At 52.9% G+C, this 13,296-nt stretch overlaps 6 protein-coding genes across 6 annotated transcripts; 2 read left to right on the forward strand and 4 right to left on the reverse strand.

Moving 5' to 3' along the window:
- Window positions 1–280: 280 nt before the first annotated feature.
- POSPLADRAFT_1131258 (hypothetical protein) lies at window positions 281–1,425 on the reverse strand (the record flags this gene model as incomplete). The annotated part of the gene is made up of 2 exons (XM_024484047.1): window positions 281–1,165; window positions 1,225–1,425. 2 exons carry the CDS (start codon window positions 1,423–1,425, stop codon window positions 281–283), a joined length of 1,086 nt encoding a protein of 361 aa, XP_024342911.1.
- A 400-nt stretch (window positions 1,426–1,825) lies between these two features.
- On the reverse strand, window positions 1,826–4,754 carry POSPLADRAFT_1131176 (hypothetical protein; the record flags this gene model as incomplete). The annotated part of the gene is made up of 14 exons (XM_024484036.1): window positions 1,826–2,059; window positions 2,315–2,491; window positions 2,556–2,665; window positions 2,736–2,801; window positions 2,863–3,002; window positions 3,060–3,211; window positions 3,292–3,426; window positions 3,615–3,732; window positions 3,804–3,951; window positions 4,004–4,048; window positions 4,136–4,297; window positions 4,406–4,481; window positions 4,534–4,603; window positions 4,666–4,754. The coding sequence occupies 14 exons, from the start codon at window positions 4,752–4,754 to the stop codon at window positions 1,826–1,828; spliced, it is 1,722 nt and encodes a 573-aa protein (XP_024342912.1).
- Window positions 4,755–5,208: 454 nt separating this feature from the next.
- On the reverse strand, window positions 5,209–7,327 carry POSPLADRAFT_1052794 (hypothetical protein; the record flags this gene model as incomplete). Its single annotated transcript, XM_024480314.1, has 9 exons — window positions 5,209–5,336; window positions 5,395–5,537; window positions 5,591–5,895; window positions 5,948–5,994; window positions 6,043–6,416; window positions 6,468–6,610; window positions 6,669–6,781; window positions 6,840–6,999; window positions 7,058–7,327. The coding sequence occupies 9 exons, from the start codon at window positions 7,325–7,327 to the stop codon at window positions 5,209–5,211; spliced, it is 1,683 nt and encodes a 560-aa protein (XP_024342913.1).
- Window positions 7,328–8,173: 846 nt separating this feature from the next.
- Window positions 8,174–10,132, reverse strand: POSPLADRAFT_1052795 (hypothetical protein; the record flags this gene model as incomplete). Its single annotated transcript, XM_024480315.1, has 1 exon — window positions 8,174–10,132. The coding sequence occupies one exon, from the start codon at window positions 10,130–10,132 to the stop codon at window positions 8,174–8,176; it is 1,959 nt and encodes a 652-aa protein (XP_024342914.1).
- A 1,155-nt stretch (window positions 10,133–11,287) lies between these two features.
- POSPLADRAFT_1123764 (hypothetical protein) lies at window positions 11,288–11,728 on the forward strand (the record flags this gene model as incomplete). Its single annotated transcript, XM_024483540.1, has 2 exons — window positions 11,288–11,326; window positions 11,381–11,728. Coding segments are annotated over 2 exons (387 nt in total), but the record flags the coding sequence as incomplete, so codon positions are not given.
- A 48-nt stretch (window positions 11,729–11,776) lies between these two features.
- Window positions 11,777–13,008, forward strand: POSPLADRAFT_1097329 (hypothetical protein; the record flags this gene model as incomplete). The annotated part of the gene is made up of 5 exons (XM_024483147.1): window positions 11,777–12,156; window positions 12,209–12,416; window positions 12,469–12,557; window positions 12,608–12,820; window positions 12,885–13,008. Coding segments are annotated over 5 exons (1,014 nt in total), but the record flags the coding sequence as incomplete, so codon positions are not given.
- Window positions 13,009–13,296: the final 288 nt, after the last annotated feature.

Genomic DNA, 13,296 nt, shown 5'->3' on the forward strand with positions numbered 1-13,296 from the left:
CTAAGGAACGACCCAACCCCTAAAGTTAATCTCCAGCGTTACCACTGGCAGAGCGTCTAGCAGTGCAGATGACAGCTCGTCCAAGGAGGGACAGTTAGAGGTCACATCCGGTGTAGTGGCATGCGCATGTGTTGCTGACGGTCTGCTACCACATGTGTCCTGTTGTTGTATTTGAATACATTTGGTCAATAGAACAGAACGAAACTTGCGCACTGGCACGGCATACTGACGACCGACATGCGGCATCTGAGGTATATAGATCGCCCCCTTCCTTCATGCATCATGTTCGTCTACCGCGACTGCTTGCTCCGCCAGCCGGCAGCTTTCGTTTGCGGAAGAAACCAGTAGCTGGGGTCGCAGTCTCAGTCTCCTTCGCTTCTAACTTGACAACGACCTCCTCCGGCTTGATTGGGATATCCTCAGTCTTTGCAGAAGCTGGAGGCCCTTCGCCCGGGGCCAGTTCCGAGATTGGTGGCAGGGCGGATTCCCCTGCTTTGACCTGCTGGCGCCCCTCGATTTGGGCATCAACATGCATACCACCTGCCTGTGCTTCGACTTCCTCATTAACCGGGGTAGGCTTCTCTATACGCTCCCCGGGCTTTTTCCATCCTCTCGCGGACCATTTCGGCATCTCTGTCGCGCCCGTAGCACCTGCGGTCGATCCTACGCTGTCTTGAGCTTTGCCACCGCCTGGTGGCGGAAGGGCATCTGGCGTTTCCTCTTTCTTCTTCACTTTGATTGGAATGAGGCCAGGGTCGTAGATCTCCCCGAGCCCCACCCCTACTGTCTTCCGGCGCAATTTGAACCGCCGCGTGTCGTCTTCGTCCGGCGGTAGCTCCGCCTCGCGCTTCTGTCCAACTGCACCGTCTGCTCCTGCGGCAACGGTATGCGCTTCTGCCTCGCCCGGAGTTGGCTCGGAGACAGAGATTACCTCCCACTCGCCTGCGACGCCCTGCGTGCGCCGGCGTTCGGCTTCTGCATTCAACCGCTCTGCATCGGGATCCGTATAGCCTAGGGACTCCGCGGTAGAGTAGTCGGCGAACGGATTGCTGGGCTTCGGTGCGGGCTTTTGAGTTGCTGAGGAACTCGAGGCGACCGGTGCGCCGCTGCTCCCTGGTTTCACCAAGCCGGCGCTCACGTCTCGCGCGAATGCCGCTTGTGCGGCCTACGTGCACAAGTCAGTGTCAAAGAGCAGAAGCAAAGGGTAGGGCTTGCCTGCTCGACCCGTGCCATATCCCGCTTCTCCTCCTCGCGATCCTGCTTGCGTTTCTCGCCCTCCTTGTACAGCCCCCTCACGAAACGCTCCACATTACCCTTGTGCCGCAAACCGCTCTCATGTTGCCGACGCGAGGGAGCATCGTCCGCGATGTAAATGTTGCAGTACTTGCAGAAGTACTTCTTGTGCGAGACCCAGTATTCGCTCATCGTGGTCGGGGTCGATCAGGTGTGACACTTGACTTGTGACGCAACGTCATAAACCGAGTGCATCATGTCACGCATTCAAACGCGGTCAAGTGACCGTGTCTCAGTCGCGACTGTGAGTCGGCGACGACTCATTACTAGTGGCCCGCGGCATATAAGCGTCCTGTCGACCTTTCAGTATCGTGCGTTTATGATGATGAAGCCGATGTTTATGCCATATGAGTGGACATGCATACTAAGCGAGTGACGTATGAGCAAATTTGTAATTGGTGTCCACCTTGCGTGCAGTCATAAGTAGGTTTACAGTAAAGATTACACATACACTACACATCTCTAACATAAGTTAATCGCACCCGAGCCCAAAGAAAACGTCCCACGCCTCGCCTCACTGCAGAAGGCCTCGCTACTTCCGCCCGCGAACACCCTTGCTTCCACTGGCGGCATTGCTCTTGGGTTTGATCATCGACTTCTTGGGCGACGGTGCGGAAGAGGACGCCTGAGCCTCGCGGATGGCATCTTTGCTCAAGCAGAAGTCAATATGTGCGTTGAGGCCTTGATTGTCCGTTCGCATTGATTTGCCACAGATCGGACACGTCTGCATACTCAGGTCTTCTGTCGGTTGAGGCAGAGAAGCCACCTTATGTGACGAGTGGGGCCTCGGCCTGGAACCCTCGCTGGGGGATCGTGATGCTGGCGACGGTAATACAGTGCTACGAGGTTTCCGAGATGCGTGCTTCTGCCCTGGACCCGAGGCGAGCGCGTTTAGCGGGGATGTCACTGATTTTGGAGGAGCCGACGAGCCCCGAGCGGTTGCAGTACTACCACCATGTTGGCTAACTGTTGTCCCGTCACTTGAGACGGGGCGCTCGCCGATACACTCGCCACGGTCTACCACACTATTCGATTGCAGCATGGATAGCTCGCTTTCATCGACATCATGTTCATGGAACCCGGGCATAGAATCCTCGAAGCCATCCTGGGAAAGACGTAGCTCCTCGTCATCGCTGGGTTCGGTCTCAACACGTTGCTTCTTTCTAGGTGGAGATGTCTCGTTGGCAGATTGGAAGAACTGTCATGAATGAGGAGTGGATACAATAAGCAATGGCATACTGTCGTGTGCTGGGGGGCCGTACTCTTTTAATGCCACTCGCCTTCTTTTCAGATTCAACCCTCAAGTCCTTTAACTTGGTCACTCTGAGACCGATTAGTCGCAATGTAAGAGGCATTTCTGGCATTAGGAGCTCTTTTCCAATCAACAGATTGCATACGTCGCATAAATATAGAAACAAATGACATCAGGCATTGCAATGAACTCACTGCGTATAGATCTTCCTTTTTCGTGGATACCCACCTGTCGAATGACTTTGCACGGGTAAAAACTGTGTGGTACGCATATATATCAGAAACGAATAGACAACTGGTCTGCAGCGTGAGGCCCACCTTGATATGTATCTAATTTGAATTTCAGCGTGACCGTTTTCCCGGTCCAGCCTCCTGATGTCATGTCACTCTCCAATTCGGCAGCAACCTCTTCAAGTTTGCATAGGATGGCATCTTGATTCCCGAGAGGGTGGAATGTACTATTTCGGATTAGTTTGAGGTGCGTGACAAGGTGTCATGTAACAAGTTGAGCGTACCGCTCTGCCCCTATGCTCTTGCGCTCTTCCCGTTGCCCAGGCTGGACCACGTTCGAAGCGATGCCAAGGTAGGTCTGCAGAAGGAACTGGAGGCCAAACTCCTTGTCCATCAAGGACACTACCACTCGATGCGTGTAGATGTCGCCACATGTCTGCACGTCCAAAACGAATGGGATAATCAGTCTCGAGCTGCACTGACAGCCTGCACCTGCTTGTTTCCATAAACACGTACCTTAATCCCTATAGAATCGAGCAGACGCTCGTTGACACGTCCGACCCCAGGGATTTTGCGAATAGACAAATTGCGCATGAATGCTTTGATCGCTCGAGGCTCAAAATCGAGCGTGAATTGACCGTTCGGTTTGTTCTATCAGAGTAATTGAGACTTTATCGATGGTAGCATGCACGCGTGAACAACCTTGTCCGAACATATCTACGTTACGTTAGAATGAGGTCGAGTCCACAACCAAGAGAACTACACCTGCCTTGGCCAGCATCTAGAGTACACGCGATCAACCGAGCTCAACCTTTAGCACACGCCATGCAATGGCCTACCTTGTTGGGCGCGATGCCCGCACTGACGGTGAGCTTCGTCTCCTGGTAGACAGTCTCCCTCATTTGCCGGACGCATTCATCGGCGATCAGTTGTTGATCTCTGCAATAGGCAGTAATGCTGGCAAAGGAACATCAGTCAGACATATTTGGTATCAGGTCTAAGGGTACAGATAATATAGAGATCCTCACTTAAGATACCCCTCGTCGCAGCCCGCAGCGCACATGCTGGGATCATACCGCCGGAATATGTTCATCACTTTCTTAGATAGCTCCATATAGCGATGGAAGTGGTTCTCCACGAGGATTAGGTCAGGACACAATTTCTTGGCTATGAAGGCTAGTGCAGTATTTTCAGAGAAGGTCATGCTACAGCAGCTATGGCCACTCACATGGCATTCCGGAGCGCACGCCATACTTCCTCGCTTCGTAAGACGCTGTTGTCAACACGCCTTTGCCCACCTTTCAAATACGGACTACAAGTAAGATGCATACGCCAGGGACACAACAGGACCAACGTACACCAAATGCTTTCCCTTCGAGAGAAGGATCATCCAATAGCTCGACACTGGCATAAAAGGCGTCCATATCAACATGCACGATCGTCTGCGACAGATCCCTTTGTGATTCCAGCTTCACCAACTTGCGTTTGCTGTCAGCGATCTGTACGGGTTCTGTACTATCAACTTACGAGTTTGTCCACCTCATGTTCTACGCTACCTATGGTAGTGAGAAGATTTACATTCCAAGGCTGCTTCGACGCGCACTGCTAGTGGACTCACGGACGTCGACACTTTTGAGGACCTCGTCGCGATGCTTCAATATACGAGCAATTCGCTCTGTGAGGTCTTTATCCTTGCGCTTCTCATTCTACGAATGACTTGTCGCAACACAGCTGTCTGATACCTGCTGTTATGCGTACCTCATAGAACTTAGAGCCCTTGGAAGCCTCTGCAATCACGCGATTAATCTCGGACTGGTCTTTCGCGAGACTGACATGCGTCGGAACTAGAATGTGAGAAGTTTGGGATGGCGTCCAGGTATTAGTACATACCCTGCCTTGGTGGTTGAAGGACCGGCGAGCCGCTTCACGAGACTATCCGTATCAGGGGATGGGTTGGGTGGTTTCTCGTCGAGAGGCATTAGTTGGCCGGATGATATGAACAATGCACATTTACACGCATGGAATACCGAGTTTTATATATCCAGATTCTCCACAGTAGACGGTGCGAGCGTAACGCCGAGCTTATGTCGTCGTGGTTCCGGAGTCGATTGATTTCCGGTGGCTCTCACCAGGTTTCAGCCATGTTTCAGCAAGGCCTGCACGTCACGGGGGCGTGACTTTCACGTGCGCGATGTTATGAGTGGCGCGCCACTCAGTCGCGTCGAAACTACAACTCGGAAAGATGTTGAAGCACGATCATGTTCATTTGAAATATTGCGAAAGGTAAAGAGTCATCTGAAATGGTATACTTATCATCAAAGCCGGTACGTCACGTCTCCATCGAAACTGCTCAGTCAAATGGAACAGGAAAAACGCGTAGAGCACAACAACTTAGAAGTACACTTGGTTTGTCCGCACATCATGATCTGTGTCTCAGGCAGCACTGCCCGCTTTTAGTGCCGTATCAACAATCTCCGTCATTGCGATGACAGCTTCTTCCTCCAGTGTACGACCGACAAGCTGCAGTCCGACAGGAGCATTCTGGAAGACGACAGGATCGTCTGTTTGTACAAGTTAGTTAAGGTGAAAGGGACAAATCTCCGTAATGAAATAACGTACAAAGGTTATAGTTAGTCTCATCCAAATTACTCAGGAACGTGTGCGCAGGCTTTTTGACATCCTTCGTCACATCGACCCTAGTCACAGGGAAGATGCACGCGCTGTAATCCAGGGCGTTGAATACCTTCGTGTAATTCGAGTAGCTATAAATGCCATGAAGCGTTATGAAACCAGTACAACCATGGCAATCACGCACAAATTCTTCCCGTGCGGAGGAGCCGCAAAGGGTGCGCCCGGCGAAATGATTGCATCGACAGGTCGCCCTGTTCCTGTTGTGTCAACGGTCTTCTGCCAGTGGTCCAAGTACTCCTTGCGTAGATCCGCCCTCGCTTTCTGGATCTGCCATAGTTGATAGGCGGTCATGCCCACAGCGTCCGGCCTAACAGAAGGATCTCCAGGGCCAGCGCCATCGACCGGGCTCATGGACATGATGACAGGCTCTCCCGTTAGGGCAGTCGTTGCTTTGAAGTCTTCACTCGCACCGGCTTTCCAGATAGCAGCCTGGGCTTATGATCAGCAATGGTCTGCCAACCCTCGTTTGTTGGAAACGCACGATTGCGTCGCCAAGCTCGAGATGTTTTAGAGGTTGCCAGTCGATTACTGCGAGTTGGGTCAAGGCCTGCTCCGCGATTCACTTCGCTCGCTTACCTTTGTGTCCTGCACGGAGCAGGGCCTCTCTCGTTGTTTCGAGTGCTCTGATTATAGGTGGGTGTGGAACGACGATCCCATCATTCCACATTATGGCAAAGCAGAGCTGCTGTCCTCCGCCATGCTCCGCAAGCGCATACTCCTCGGTGTCCCACTTCTTCCTCACGGCGAGTGGATCCTTCAGCCACGGTTTTTGTCCGATGACGGCTTGCATAAATATTTGGATACCGCTGAGGCTGTTGGACAATGGGCCCAAAACCGACGGGATCGAGTCTTGTCCATACATTGAATTAACAGCGCCTTGATATGGGACCCGTCCATAAGACGGTCGTAGTGCATAAAGACCATTAAAAAGGGCCGGAATGCGGATTGAGCTGAAAGTCTCATTAGATCACTTGCTCGACTCTATTGCGTAAGGTGCGTACCCTCCAATATCTGAACCGACGCCAAGCAGACTTCCCTTGAGATGTATCAGTGCGCCCTCACCCCCAGAAGAGCCACCACAGGTGAGGTTGCGATTGGCAGGATTGGAAGTCCGACCAAAAACTACGTTATAGGTCTCTGCCCACTAACGAAATGGTGTGGGTTCAAAGCTGAAGAATATGCACTAATGAGCTGAATCCTACCATGAGCGTTTGTGGGACGTTGGTCCTCACGAAGGGGACGGCACCACACTCGTACAAGACCTCGACGAGAGCCGCATCCTTGTCAGCGTATTTGCCTATCCAGGATGCGTATCCTATGATAATGTCAATGTTGTGAGAGCGGCTGCATCCACCATGGGGTATATGCTTTACCCATCGTGGTCTCAAGACCCTTCAAACATATCTGGTCCTTCAGCGAAATAGGCAGGCCATGTAATGGTCCGACGACCTTGCCGGTGGTCTTCAGGTGTTCATCTAACTCGGCTGCACGGGCCAACGCTCGGCCAACGAAGATCTCCGTCAGACAATTTACCTATTAGGTAGGATCTGATCAGCGACTTCACTCGAGCGATGTCGTAAGGATAAATTACCAACTGGTGGGCGATGATCGCCCGCTTATAGAACGCCGTCGTCACTTCCACAGCAGACCATTCGGCCGAGTGCAGTTTCTGCAGCAGAACCGCTACATCCACCGTGTTGGTGATCTGCAGCTCCCTCTCGGATAGTAGCCCACACTGTTCCGGAATAGCTGTGACGTCGAGCACCGTGTCTGGCGGGCAGCCAATTAGCCAATCCTTGGGGATTGTTTCTTGCTGTCGTCGGCGTTTGTCCGCAACGAGCTCCTTCCAATCGACGGTCATGACTTATGCAGACTCGGTACAGAGCACAATTCGGCGAGATTGGGGATAGGAAACACAACTATAGGGCGCACCGCGATCTAGCTCAAGATATACTCGCATTGCAAGATAAGTAGGTAGCGATAGCGCAGAAGCTGTGAACAGTCCGATAAACTGCCAAGTGACAGGTACCAAGTGACTTTGAACTGCGCGAGAACTCTAACTCCACGACCCGTAATAATTCCCCCTAGGAACTTCTTCACTGGAACTGATGACAATACTCCGACGAGCTATAAAGAAGGTGGTATGAGCATCAGAGCAAAACCGAGGTCGCGAAGGAAGAAAAATAAGAGAAGCTCAGAAAGCCATTCATGTCAGCGATCCACCAGTAGAGCAAAGCCCCAACCAGTGGCCGAGTCGACTAAGAGGTGCCAGTTGTGGTTGTAGATACAACACTCGTCTTTGCAAAAAATTCTGAACGGGTCAGAAGAGAATCAAAACAATTGCTCACCTGTAAGACGGTCGGTGATAAGCCAGAAGCACACGAATGGACGATGAGAAACGAGAAATTTATCGAGCGCTTCTGTTTGTACATGTTTGTCTGGATGCCCTGTGCGCTTCGTGATCGGAAAGGACATGCACCAGCGGTTTCGAACACTGCTTTAGATTACGAAAATAGGAGACTGTAAACGCGAGAGCAGGGAGAGCAGATAACGGCGAGGTAGATAAACAGCGCAGATAACATGACAAATAATAAATGGCGCATCGCCCCCATTTCCATAAACAACTTGGCGACTTAATAGATGCATCGGTGCATCAGGCCCGGGATACCAATAATTACCATAGATCGACGACCGGAGTCAACGTAGGTTATCTTTCCCTGCCGGACTTGCGGACTACCGTAATACAGGCCATGACGGAGTCCCACAGATCCGTCTGGGTGGGCTGCGTGTCCCGTGCTTTCCGCATGCGCGGGACTTTGGACGCGACCGACGGGGGGCCTTGTTCGATGAACGTCATAGGAGTGAACGTGGAGGACACGAAGAGCTTTAAAAACCCTGCCCCGACCTCAGCGCCGTCTCCCAGCGCGAACGTGAACGCACTGTCGTCCGGGTCTTCTCCTACGGCCATCTGCGAATGCTTGCGAAACGGTGGATCAGTGGATGAAGACAGATCCGGGTGGCAGATCATGCTGATACCATACCCCGTCGCATCCATATACGCGAGATACGGCCAGAGGTCATAGTCCGAGCGATTATGAAGCACGATGGTGTAGAGCGTGGCCTTCTCGTCATAGACGATCTCCGCTTTGCCATTCACCAGCAAATTACCGCTGATGCGCGTCCAGGTGGACGCGTCAAGCTGAAAGATCTCCATACTCACGAGCCCGCGTAAGGGTCTCTCCGGGTTTCTTCTATGCAGGTGCAAGTGAAAGCGTGCAGCATCGTCGATGATCTTGAGATCGCTGCTGGCTCGCCGGCTTGGAAGCTGAATAATTCGGCGACAGTTGGCCGCGATAAGGGGGTCATGTCGCTCTACGACGAGCTCGCGGCGCCGCAATTGGACTGACATATCCGCTTGAGTCGCGCTTCTCACCCGCAGCATGTTTGTCTCTGAGCGTGAGGAGGGCTTCTCGGCATCCGTGGGTATAGCCTTCCGAAGGTGGCAACGTCGAAAGAGGGAGAGGAGGGATTGTCGTATATGCACACGGAACGGGGTTCGATTATTCCACCTTGTGACGCGCGCCCAACCTTGCCGGGTTATGCCCTTGATAGAGGAGGTGCATCGCGCGACGCACCAGGTAGGGTACACCTCAATGGCTGAGTAGGTTGCGAGGACGGGGTTGAGGGAACCGCGGTGGTTGTGTTGGTGGATGCTAAATTCCGAGCCTTCCATGATGCCATGGATCGCGCCAGCGTCGATTCGTAGCTTCTCGTGATCATAGATGTCGACCGACACGTAGCGCGCATCAGGAAGGAAGGGTACTTCATCGAATAAAACGCGATCGACATGCCTCCCCAGCGAGACTGCTTGCTGGTGGTCGTCCATGAGCGCAGCGACTTCGGAAGCCATGTCGGTGTACGTGAACTTGTGAAGGGCTATTCGATCCTTTAATGCCATCAGTGACGATGTGAAGTTACCGCCAGCCTTCCCCTCTGTCGCGACCCACCCCGCTCCACACGCGGCAAAGACGACATGAGTGCTGTGGCTAGTCGCTGTGAACCCTCGGCTGGCGCTGTGCTGATTCTTGTCGGAGGTGGCGCTCCTCCAGAGTCCAGAGAGAAGATCGTCTGGGGATGCTTTCAAAGTGGGTGAGAATCGGACATGACTCCGGTTCCGAGACCCCTCCGCAGTACGGGGAGGCGAGAAACAAGTATCCAGCATGAGAGTGACGTTATCGCCCTTAGCTTGACAGAGTTCGCGCAGCATCGTGTGCAATGAACGGTCTGAGATCCCGGCGATTCGACCCTCCCCAGACCTCGTGTCGTGATCATACGGGCACAGCATTTCGACCTCGCCCTTGCCGTTCTCGAACCATCCAGGCGGTGAGCGCATCCTGCTTCCGTGCCCTGCGAAGTAGACCAGAATGGCGTCACCGGGCTCAATAGCGGGGTTTCGGAGCAGATGGCTCGTGAACTTGTCCTCGATCTTCCGCTTCGTAGCCTCGGCATCGAGAAGGAGACAGACCTGGTCGCGGGGAACATGAAGGTCATGCGTTAGCCAATGCTTGATATTCTTTGCATCGTCAACGCTAGATTCGAGATTCCATATGCCGCCGGACTTGTATTTGTCTATGCCAATGATGAGAGCGAATACGCGGGTTGTCATTATGAGCGGCGCTAAGACAAGCGTCAGCTTTATACATGCGAATAGCAGACAAGCGTACCCGGTCAGATACAGATGGAAGGAGTGGAGGGTGGGCATGTTCTTCCCCCAGCGTCCAGGGGCAGGTTTTATACCTATCCTCACGATTATGGACCATCATGTACGACGTACGCATTCACCATTCATTTCGAATTACCACGAGGTGGAGCACGTTGTTCGGTACCAAGGACGCGCATCCTGCGATGGAGATAAATTCGCTGCAAGAGGATGCCATATCGGAGTAAATCCGGACGGACTGGAGCAGGGAGGTGAAGTCAATGCATGCGGTCTACGCAGGGAAGGTGTGGACCTCGTCAACATCGCCCCTACAACGGCAATGAGCGGTTTTGTCACCCGCGCCGGTCACAGGCTGTTTGCGTTTAAGGATCTGCAACCGACCCTGCCGGAGTGCGGACGTCCCCTAGATGTGAATGCGGATAACATCAGAGACAGCGTCAAATTGAGGGCGACGCCCGCTCGTCATCACACACGTCTTCCACGAGCATACCACACACATGTCTTATGAAAGCGGGCCGGTCGAGGTCGAGGGAAGCCAATGGCGAACAGCTTTCATGACGCCAGCTTGTCAATGGAGTCGTCAACTTAATCCTGAGAAGCCACTGGAGTTTCGCGCAGCAAGTCGCCCGACAGGGTACAAGTCAAACCAGCGTGGAGATGACTCGAAGAATTCAAGACATCGTGGCGTATATCATCATTGCTCGTAGCAGAAAGCCAGAGATAGGCCGAGTTCAACAACATCCGGACCGCAAGGGATCGCAGCGCAGGCGCGAGGCACGTGATCAATACCCCGCGTCTGCCGCCGGCGCGATCGACTCGGACTCTCGCAATACTGTACTGCAGTGCATGAAACAGATTCAGAGCTTCCAGTTAACTCTCCCGATTACTGTCTTGTATCCAGAAGATCTCGCCTATAACGAGTACACATTCCATTTACGTTTGCTCAACTTGAAGCACTGTCGCCGACAGGTACAAACCACAGAGCACGAGAGCTTACCGCCAGTGGATACACCAAGGACCAGAAACAAATACGCACTGTGATTTCGAACCATTATTTGATCGCATCCCTTAATGAATGCTGACTCCCGGGATACCCCAGTCATGAACTTCGTATGTCAACAATGCAAGCAACCCCTGCAGGTACGCCTTGCGTAGCTGCGTGGTGTGCCTCCATCTAACAGTGCTACTACTTAGCTCGATACGTCACTTGTCGATCTCTCTCCGTCCGCATATGACATGGTAGCTGCGTCTTTACCGCCGACGCCATCAGCTTACGGGCTCCCTTCCTCGGAATCCGAGAAGTTCGCTCAGCTCCCTGCACCTGCATCTGTAAAGGCAGCCTGGCAGCAGTCCGTTCAGAACAGGCCATCGTCCCCTTCATCATTATCTCCGCGTACGCCGAGAAGGCAGCCGCCACGCGCGGTCGTGCAGCCAAATGAGTCGTTTGTGCTGCTCCAAGACAGCATCGTGCGCAATATTCCCTCCCCTCTCCCCACCCCTTCACATACGAAGAAAGCGTCATACGCGAGAAGCAGGAACAGCATTCCCCCGGCTGCGCCACCGGCTCCCGCTCAGGAGGTTGCTACTCATCCGAACCCGTCGCCGTTATCCCACCACTTGCGGTCTACGCAACGCCTCTTTAATCTCCTCTCTAGTCGAACTGAGCTTGATCATCCGCTGTGCGCTGAATGCACGGATATTCTGTTGACGAACTTGACACGGCAGCTAGAAGAGACGAAGAAAGAGAGGGACGGTTACATTGCGTTTGAAAAAGATGTGCGCAAGGAAAAAGAGCGCGAAGGGGAAGGCATGAGTAAAGAAGAGGCAGAGCACAAAATTCTCAGACTCAAGGAGGAGGAGCGCTTGGCAGTCGAGAAGCTCCAGGCCGCCGAGCGGGAAAGAGAACAATTAGCCGAGGAGTTACGAGCCCTCGAGTTGGAGGAGAAAGTGCTAGAGGAAGAAGAGGCTGAGTCAGTTCATGAGCAACGCGTAGTTGATTGTGCGTTTACTGTCACATTGCAGGTTCTGGCGCGTGCACAATGCACATCTGCTCAAATCCGCAGAACAAGCCTCACAACTCGCCGCTCTTCGGGCGGCGTACGCTGCGGATTCTGCTACCCTTGAGAAGCTCGAGCGGACAAATGTCTACAACGACGCTTTCTGCATCGGTCATGAAGGTGTGTTCGGCACAATCAATGGCCTCAGGCTTGGTCGAGTGCCTGGCGTTCCGGTCAGTGCTTTAGCTACCGTGTGTCGGGCCCCGTTTTCTGACACTAGTGCAGGTAGAATGGGCAGAAATCAATGCTGCTTGGGGCCAGACGCTGCTTCTGCTCTATACTATTGCCAGGAAGCTCGATTTCACGTTCGAGAAGTGAGTGTCACGCTCCTACGCACGAGCTGTCATGAATTATCGCTATACAGCTACCACTTGATTCCCATGGGCTCCTTCTCCCGCATCGAGAGAACCACTGGAGACAAGGCGACGTATGAGCTGTACGGCTCCGGCGACCTGCATCTCGGACGTTTACTACACAACCGACGTTTCGATTTTGCCATGGTTGCGTTCCTGGACTGCTTGAAGCAATTGGTCGACTATGTCAAGTCGCAAGATGCTCAGGTCGATTTCCCACATCAGTGAGTGATACAAGATTGTGCTTCTGTATCTCACTCATCGATTTCCTACTTCTCACAATCCTAGGATTCTCAAAGACAAGATAGGCGAAGCTTCGGTTAAGCTACAATTCAGCCAGGAAGAGGCATGGACCCGTGCTCTGCGGCATGTATTACTCGCTCTCAAAATCCTTTTGAAATGGACGACGAATGGAAGCAATGGTTAAATGCCGATATCGCGTCTCATGTTCAGGGGATCTTGTCGTCACTGATAGGTAGTGTGTTCTGCGAGTTGGCAATCCGGTCGACAATCAAGCTATCCACTTGGCACCATGTGACGAGGGACACTTGTAGCAGTAATTTAGGTTGTTAATATTAATATGTATACCCAGGATCTCATGTACGTGGTTGCGCAACGTGTAGACAGCGTGTGTACGGAACTTCGAGAAGCCGTACCGCTGGATCTTGCCTGAGTGTGCTGTTGCTGTCTCCGGCTACCG

This window comes from Postia placenta, assembly GCF_002117355.1.
Source record: "Postia placenta MAD-698-R-SB12 unplaced genomic scaffold POSPLAscaffold_2, whole genome shotgun sequence".
Taxonomy (NCBI): domain Eukaryota; kingdom Fungi; phylum Basidiomycota; class Agaricomycetes; order Polyporales; family Adustoporiaceae; genus Rhodonia; species Rhodonia placenta.